The sequence below is a fragment of the Echinops telfairi genome, unplaced genomic scaffold, assembly GCF_000313985.2.
Source record: "Echinops telfairi isolate 266 unplaced genomic scaffold, ASM31398v2 ScPeMD7_5;HRSCAF=22, whole genome shotgun sequence".
Lineage (NCBI taxonomy): Eukaryota > Metazoa > Chordata > Mammalia > Afrosoricida > Tenrecidae > Echinops > Echinops telfairi.
The window spans coordinates 15,519,762-15,528,163 of record NW_022103901.1 but is presented as its reverse complement, the minus strand read 5'-3'; the positions used below and the strand labels follow the sequence as shown (position 1 = coordinate 15,528,163).

The 8,402-nt window shown below is 63.0% G+C and overlaps 2 protein-coding genes across 2 annotated transcripts; both read right to left on the bottom strand.

Moving 5' to 3' along the window:
* Window positions 1-561: 561 nt before the first annotated feature.
* PRRT2 (proline rich transmembrane protein 2) lies at window positions 562-3,672 on the bottom strand. Its single transcript, XM_004705667.4, has 4 exons — window positions 3,583-3,672; window positions 1,961-2,918; window positions 1,453-1,585; window positions 562-1,279 (listed from the first exon to the last, which is right to left on the bottom strand). Exons 2-4 carry the CDS (start codon window positions 2,879-2,881, stop codon window positions 1,269-1,271), a joined length of 1,065 nt encoding a protein of 354 aa, XP_004705724.1. The 5' UTR covers window positions 2,882-2,918; window positions 3,583-3,672; the 3' UTR covers window positions 562-1,268.
* Window positions 3,673-5,688: 2,016 nt separating this feature from the next.
* Window positions 5,689-8,400, bottom strand: MAZ (MYC associated zinc finger protein; the record flags this gene model as incomplete). The annotated part of the gene is made up of 5 exons (XM_004705668.2): window positions 5,689-5,773; window positions 6,091-6,315; window positions 7,008-7,179; window positions 7,442-7,505; window positions 7,868-8,400. Coding segments are annotated over 4 exons (972 nt in total), but the record flags the coding sequence as incomplete, so codon positions are not given.
* Between the last annotated feature and the right edge of the window lie 2 nt (window positions 8,401-8,402).

Genomic DNA, 8,402 nt, shown 5'->3' with positions numbered 1-8,402 from the left:
ACGGCGCACGCGCACACCACCCCGCGGACAGCCCGCCCGCGAGGGGGCAGCACCACCGGCCGGGTGGTGAGCTGACCAAAGGACCGATCGAGGCTGGAGGAGAGTCTCATGCAGTCTCCGTTTATTGGTGTTTCAGACCCATGCAGCATCCGGCATACAAAAGGGGGAATCAGTTTGATATATATGTATGTATTAGGAATTCTCGATCCCCCCCCTCCCCGCCACTTAAAAAAAAAAGAACAACAGAAAAACAACCCCCAGCTAACTCCAAACTGTGTCGCAGCTAGGTCCCCGCCTCCCCCGCAGGGCCGTCGCTGTCGCGTTGCAGCAAATCTCCCTTGCTCTCTTGGAAAAGAAATAATAGAGCTCCCTGTCCCTCTCTGGCTCTACGGCTGGGAGCTTTGGTCCTTTTTTATTATTCTTTCCTTACAAAGACGTGAAAGACCTGAGCCCCACGCCTCTAGAAACACTGACTGGCGTTAAAAAGCCCAAGTGGGCGAGTCAACAAGATTGACCAGGGAAGAGTCAACTGCAGTGGCCCCCCTCCCCTCCCCTCCCCTCCCCTCCCCTGTTAGCTCGGAAGACTTACACCACCCTTGCACTTATCCCCAGACATGGCCTGGCTGCCTACTCTGGGACCCCTGAGGTACCGTAGTCCGGGGGGCGGCTGGGACTGGGTGGTCCCAGCAGAGAACAGTCGGAGCCCCCCCCAGGGGCAGGCGGGCTAGGAAGCCCTCTCCCGATCCCACCCAGAGCCTGATCAAAGTGCTGGAGTTTTTGCAGATTAAACGGTGGCAAGAGGGCTGAAGGGAAGATGCTGAGGGGAGGTGAGGAAGAGGAAGGAAGTGGGATGTGGAGAGGGAAGGGAATTTGAAAAAGGGGCAGAGAAAGGCATGAAGGGGCAAGATACCAAGACCTTGAAAGTTGGGTTGGGAGGGGGCGGCCGCCGAGGCACCCGCTGGAGTGCAGGGAGGCTGGAGAGACGCAGGGGTTGCTGAGAATCAGTCCGGGCAATGTTCAGGGAAGCTAGAGGGGATGCAGGCAGGACAGGGGTCTGGAAACAGTGCAGGGAGAAGGGAGGCCTCCGGTGGGCAGAGGAGTCTGGCAGGATGCAGGAGCAGGGAAGAAGCTGTAAACAAGGCCACTCGGGCTCCCTTGGTCCCTACGGGTGGGGGCCAGGGCCATCGTTTGGGCTCCCCCCAGGGGAGGGATGGGCCCAAGGCAGCTCCCAACAGGAAGAAAAGTCTTGGAATGCAGGGTAGAGCCCCTCACTTATACACTGTGGGAGAGGAGAAGGAGAGACAGAGAGACGTGGGGTGGGTGTGGGGGTAGAAACAAGGAAAGACAAAGGCAAAGTGGGGTGGACAGACAGGAGAAAGCAGGGGCAGGAGTTAGTAAGCGTCCCCTGCCAGCCCTTCCACTCCTCCCGGCCTGACCCCGGACCCCACTCACCGCCCAAGTTGATGACGCAGGAGGCGATGATGATGAGAACCCCCCCTACCAGCGCCACGATGCTTAAGAGCTTGGCCACACGGCCCAAACGCTGGGCCCCATCCACGTCCCCCTGCTGCAGGCTGTTCCGGGACTGGGGTGAGGGCGGGGACCGTGGGCCAAGTCAGGAGAAGCCCCGCCAGGCAGAGATCAGGTGAAGGTAGTCGTCCCGTGGAGTAGAGGAAGGCCAGGGGTGACGGGAGGAAAGAGGATTGGGGAGGCAGGCGGAGGAGGGCATGGGTCAGCAAAGGCAGGTAGAACCACGTGCCTTCACATCCCTCCCAACTGAATGGACAGGCCGGTAGTGTCTCAGAGGCTCAGTCGTGCCTGGGAGAGGCAAGCAGAGGCCGGTCATTGGGCAGGGGGTGGGCATCCATGCAGCGAAGGGAGGAAGGGAAGGCCAGGCCACTCCTGGGGTTCTGTCCCAGTGCTGGCAGGAAGCCTGGAGCGGGGTCCCCACAAGGCTCACCATGACGGCATAAGCGAAGGCCACGATGTTGACGGGCCACATGGGGCAGAAGCAGGACAGGATGGCGAGGATGATGTAGTCCCGAGGTTTCTGGGTGCCTTCACCCCCCTCCACCCCAGGCCCTGTCAGCTGGGAGCTGGGGTGGCGACTCAGGCTACCTCGGGGGGATCCCGGGTGTCCACCATGAGCCCTGCCTATTTTGTCCTCCTCAACCAGCTGCTGCAGCACGCGGGGGGGTGCCCCATTGACCGGGGGGCTTTTGGCTGAGGGTGATGAGTGAGGCTGGGGGGCTGGGCCCTCTTCCCCATCACCAGCTGGAAGGGGCACGACTGCCCCGTTCTCTTGCTTTTCTCCCATACTCTCCGTCAGAGCCTCAGGGCTGGGATTCTCCTGGGAAGAGGGCTCTGGTTGGAGGGCAGGCTTGGGGTCAGGCTGGGAACCCAGCTGGGGGTCTGGTTGAGGGTCTAACTGCGGGTCCTGTTGGGAGGCGGCTGCTTGAGCTGGCTCAGGAGGGGCATTGGGCTCTAACTGGGTGGGCCCCGGGCTAGTAGTGGCCTCTTTGCTTTCCTCCGATTTGGCTACCGGGGGTTGGCATGCTTCTTCCCGGCTAGGGCTGGCCTGGGTTTCTCCTCCTGGGGTGGAGCTGAGGTCTGTGGCCTGGGCTGTTTCTGGGGCTCCGGCTGGGGTCTCTGTCGTTTCCGAAGCCAGCCCGGCCTTAGGCTCCTTGGGCCCCAAGTCTACAGGAGCCCCAGTGGGCTCTAGTTCTGGCTGCTTGGCTCCTGGCTTGCCTGGGACCCCAGGTGGAACCTCGGGGTGGGGAGGGCCCATTCCAGTTTCTGGATGGTCAAGCCCTTCTCCCTGAGTCTGGGGACTTTCCGTGACCCCTTTTATCTCAGTGCCCTGGGAGCCGCTGGCTGCCATCTTGAGATTGGAGATGGGAACAGGCCCCCAGCAAATCCTGCAAGAGGAGGAGACAGGCTGGGTGTGAGGCGGGAAGGGCTGGCCGGGTCCCGGCTCTGCTCTCGCCTCTGGACCAGCCCTGGGCTGGCCTTGGGGAAGAGAAAAGTTGTAGTTTTCTTTGCCCTGGGGGTGGGGAAAGCCCTGGGGAGCCCGGGGAGGGGAGGATCAACCCTTTTGGACACCGGCATCTTCCTCCTGGTCTTTTCCTAGCCTCTCCCCAGCAGGATCCGGGCTTAGGTCCCGGTGGAGGCGCTGCACCCCCAAATCAACAAGCAGCGCAGAGAGATGCAGGGGCACTCCGACAGGCAGGCGACGGCGGCGAGGAGGAACCAACATTCATTCCTTTGCGGCCTCCCGCTCCTCCCAGGGGGCTCCCGGCGGAGGTACAGGTGTGCTAGTTGCGCGTCGGGGAGCGCAAGACCCCTCCGCCCCTCCCTGGGGAGTCCTGGCCAGCTCCCCCCAAGCCCCTTACCCCCAGCCCCTTAAGGCAGGGGTGGTGAGGCTCCAGGGTGGTCGGCACCTCCACCCAGCCCCTAGGCGCCGCAAGCCCAGCACCACCGCCCGCCAGGCATCCGCATTCCGGTGCAGCCCGCCAGAGGTCCACCGCCGGTCCGCGTCCACTCCTCCCCGCAACCTCAGTCAATCAGTCAGCCCCATCTCACCTCGACGCTGGCCTCCGGGCTCCCGGCGTCGCAGCAGCCGCAGCCCGGGAGGGAGCAGTCAGCAGCGAGCGAGCGAGGGAGGGAGGGAGGCGGCGGGTCTTCCCTCCCCTCCGGTCCCCTCCCCTGCGCTCCGCGCCGCGCCCCGCCCCCGCCCCTCGCAGGCCTCCCGCCCCTCCCAGACGGCCCTAGGGAGCCACGCGTGCCTAGTCCCGCGTTGCCGGGACAACCAGCCGGGGGACCACTCAGACCCCCTCCCTGCCCCTTCCCACGCGCGCCTCCGGGGGTGTCCCTTTGCCAAAGCCCCCGGCCCCTCCCGCTAACGGTCATCAGGGGCCGGGGCTGGAGAAGGCTCTGTGAGGAGCAGCGAGACCCCGTTGGAGTTACCTCCGTGGGCAGAGAGGAAGGGAGATGGGGCACATTTGGGGCGGCTGCAGGGGAGCATGGCGGGAGGTTCAGGAGCCCCTTCCCCTGGCAAGGGCGCAGTAGCAGAAACGGGCACCGGGCTCAGGAAGGGGCCAAGCACAGTGGGCAGGCAAGCCCTGGCATTAGGGACGGCCCTGCAGGTGTGTGTGTGTGGGGGGGTGACTGGCAGAGCCGCAGCACAAACGGGGCTGATAGGCGGCTTAGACCCTGCCCTGACTGAGCGCGGCCAGAGGGTACAAGTGCAAGCCTCCAAGCTCCCCGGCCTCGCTGCGTTACCAACACCCACCACCTTCCAGTGCCTTGAGGGTGTGCAGGTATTTTTGGCTAGACTGACTACAGTCCATGGGTGTGGATGAAGTCTCCATCCCACAGCTGTCTGGGTTTCTCGCCAAGGCCTCTTCAAACCTCCGGTGGCTATTCTGGGCCTATCAGGATTAGGTATTCCCCAGAGAGCTGGGAGCCCAGGAACCTACACTTAACCCGCTGGCCGGGCCCCACCCTGGTTGGAGCCAGTGGGTGCCTCCGGTGAGGAGGGAGGATCCAGGAGCTGAGGGCAGGCCACTGTGGAAATCCCTGGGGCTTAGTGCGAGCAGTTCATTCAACAGAAACAGAGGCAGGTTTTTATTTAAAATTTATTGTAATGGGGTCCGCGCAAAGGGAAGAAGGGAGGAGGGTGGGGAACATGCAGGGACACAGGGACACGGTGGTTGACATGGCCAGGGCCACAGCTTCTTAAGTGGGGAGGAGGGATGAAAAAAAAAAACGGAAAAAAATTTTTTTAAAAAGGCCAGGGCTGGAGCTGGTGGGGGGGAAGTGGGAAAGGGGGTGTGTGTGTCACTGGACTGTCTCCCCCCATTCCCAGGAGGCACCTCTAGTCCCTGGGTCCCCCACCCCTTTGCCCTGCCCCCTAAAATTTCATCTTTTGCTCTGCCTCTGGCCCTAGTGACTCCTTCCTTTGCACCCCTGGACGTTCTCTCCCTGACCGATTTCAAGTGCCGGGACTGTGCAGGGCCTGCGGCCCCAACAGCTGCTGACAGAGGTACACATCTGTCTCTTTGCCTCCCATTTCTGTCCCGGCTCACAGCTTGCCTAGTTCCATCTGGGGCAGAACCTGGCTCTTCTCCTTTCCCTCCTCCCTCCCCCTGGGGAAAAAGAAAAAGGAATAACCAAAAAAAGAGGAGGGGGAAAAAAAAGGACCAACTCCCCAGGGAAGGGCATTAGACGCAGGAAGGGAAGGAAGTAGGGGAGCAGTAAGGGCCCTTGAGGGACAAGGCGCTCAAATCTGGAGGCAGGGCATTACAGAGAGAGGTGAGGTAAGGGCAGTGGCCACTCCTGCCCTTGGCCACCCCCTGCCCACTGTCCAAGGGACTGCAACACAACCCAGGGGACAAACGTGTGTGGGGGGGTCAGGTCTGACGGAGGGGGTGGGGGGAGAGGGACAGAAGAAACAAATCATTGAAACCTAGTGAATTCCCCTAAGAAAACAGGGTTTCCTCCTTTCCTTCCGGAGGTTCCTCGGTTGGTGGGGGAAGTGGCGAGGAGTTGGCAGGAAGAAGGGGGGAGGAGGAGAGGGCACCAAGGGAGTTTCCTCCACTCTCCCCCGCCCCCAACTGACGGGGAGCTCACCAGGGCTGGGAGGGAAGTGGCTGAGCGCTCACAGGCACCCCCTCAGGCCCTGAGAGGGAGCCCACGGCCGTAGGAGGGGCTGCCACTGCTGCTGCCGCTGCAGCCGCCGCCGCCGCCGCCATTGGACAGACCTCACCAGTACCTGCAGTGAGAAACCAAACGCCAAGGTGTCCGGTGGGATCTGATTGGCAGGAGCCTTGCTCCTTGCCCTAGACTCTCTCTGACTCCCTCCCCTGGGACACAGCCGTTGCTCACTTCCTGTTTGGTCCCCAGAGGCTCTGGCCTGCATCCTCACCCAGACAAGGCAGCTCTCCTGGAGGTCCTCCTGCCCCAGAAGTCTCCCTAACCTGGGTGGTGGATGGGTCTCCCTGGCCTTCCTGCGATCCCCTAGTGGGCCCTTTCAGCCCCCTTGTCCCACTCACTCCATCCCGCCCCCCCCAGCCATGCCCAACGCCTTGCCTGGTGGGTGCAGGGGTCCCCCTCAGCAGGTGGGCTGTGGCTGGGGGGCGTCTCCCGGGATAGGGGGGGCGGCCCCCCCCAGATGGGTCTGCATGTGGCCGGCCAGCTGGGCAGGGGTCTTGCAGTGCACGCTGCACAGCTTGCACAGGATGCGGTCAGCCCGCGGGGCCTGGAGCCCATGGTCCTTCACCGCGTGGATGCGCAGGTATGCTGCTGTGGTGAAGCCTACGGGGTGGGGGTGGGTGGGGTGGGGGTGGATGGGGGTCAGCCAGGTGGAGACCCCAGAGACGGGGCTGTTCTCCTAGGCTGGGGACACCCTTCTCAGATGGCCCTGTCCTCCTCCCACCACATCCTTACTAGCCTGGGGCCAACTATTCTGCTGGGGCAGGTGGGGCAGAGCCCCCACGCCTGGGGCTTGGGGGTCAGTGGTGCTGGCTTCCCCACCTTGGTGCCCAGAGCCCATTCTCTGTGGCTGAGAGCTTTCTCCTGGTGTGACAGGGCTCTGATTCCTAGCCACTTGTGGGGGGCTACCCCTCAGCAGAGACGGCTGTGTCCCCTTTTCTCCAGTGTCCCCCTATGGTCCAGTTACCCATCAAGCTCTTTATGGACGCTCCCGCGGCAAGGCTCAAGCCCCGCCAATGTCCTCCATCGGTCCTAGAGGCTGGAGAGCAGAACTCGTGGCTGCATCACGGAAACCTTGTCTGTCCAACTCTGGGGGGCTGGCGCCTTTGACCACTCCCTCCCGAAGCAGCTGTGTCCCATTAAGCGACCTGTCCCCCACCCTCTGGTGATGGACCCCAGCCACGACCAATGGTGATGTTTTTTTTTTCCAGGCTCCAGCTGACTCCACAAGCTACAGTACCCTAGGCCACATCTCCAAGAGGCCCCCCCTCCCGTAGGCATCGCCCAGCACTTACCTTTGTTGCAGAGCTCACAGACGTGGTGGGGGCCCTGGCTGTGCACCTTCATGTGGTCCGAGATATATGCCGAGCTCAGCATCTTGCCACACACGTGACAGGGCACCTTCTCCTCGTGTCGTACAGTGTGTGCCCGGAGTCGATCCTTCGTGGCAAAAGCTGCCTCACATTTCTGGGGAGGGGGGAGGGGCGTGGGGGGATGTCACAGGAGAGTTAAAGCTTGGGGAAGGGGGGCAAGAGGTTAAAGGCATCAGAGCCGTGGGGGTCTTTGATCTGTAGGAAATGGGGGTGAGATGGAGAGGCCTTGAAGGGGTGAGAAAATGGAGTGAAAAGGCAAAAAGGAGAGAGAGAAAAAGGGGGTCTGAGAGGCCGAACTCAGGCACTACAATGGGGTCAACATCGTGAAAGCCAAGACGGGAGTGGGGGCTGCCTACCTCACACTTGAACGGCCGTTCTGTTGAGTGCACTTGTCTGACGTGACTGTTGAGGTGATCAGGCCTGGGGACATGTTGGGGGGGGGGTTTAGGGCTTGGGGGTCTCCAGGGACAGAAAGCGCCCCAAACCTTCCAATCTACTTCCAGCGCTTCTTCCAAAGGCTCCTGGCGGGGCGTCTTGGGAGCCCAAGGATGGGCAGGAAGCCCCTGGGCTCTCAAGGGCGTCCACCTCCTCCCCCTTCCCCCTGGAAGCTTTCCTTCCACCCAAGGGCCCACCTCCTGGGCTAAGTCCCACCCCCTGGCTCCGGGCAACCCGGAGCGGCCTTCCCCCCTGCTCCCGGGGAGTGGCTCCGGGTGGGTCGGTTCCCAGCTCCGCGGCCCGCCCCTCCCTCCCGGCCTAGTGGGCGGCCGCCGCCCCGTGCCCACCGGGAGAAGCTCTTGCCACAGTGGGAGCAGTTGTAGGGCTTGTGCACAGCGCCGTCATGTGAGCGCACGTGGTAGCTCATGCGGTCCTTGCGCTTGAAGCGCTGCTGGCACACCGGGCACTGGTAGGGCTTCTCGTCCGAGTGCGACAGCTTGTGTCGGTTCAGGTGGTACACGTCGCGGAAGGCCTTGCCGCACATCTCGCAGGCGTGGTTCTTCCGGATGCGCTTTCCCGAGGCCGTGGTGGTCACCACGCCGCCGGCGGCCACCGTGGCCGCTCCCGCGCCGGCGCCCGCCTCGCCCCCTCCCCCGCCGGCGCCGCTCAGCTGGGGCACGCTCAGCAGGCTCAGGGGCACCATGGTGGGCATCTTCATCGCGCCCGCGGGCACGCGGCCGGCCTTGGCTCCCGTGTGGATGGCCTCGTGCCTGCGGAGGTTGTAGCCGTTCTTGAACTCCTTGGCGCACAGGGCGCAGATGTAGGGCCCCTTGCTCTTTGTCTTCTTCTCCAGGGCAGACACGATGGGGGCCACGGCGACCG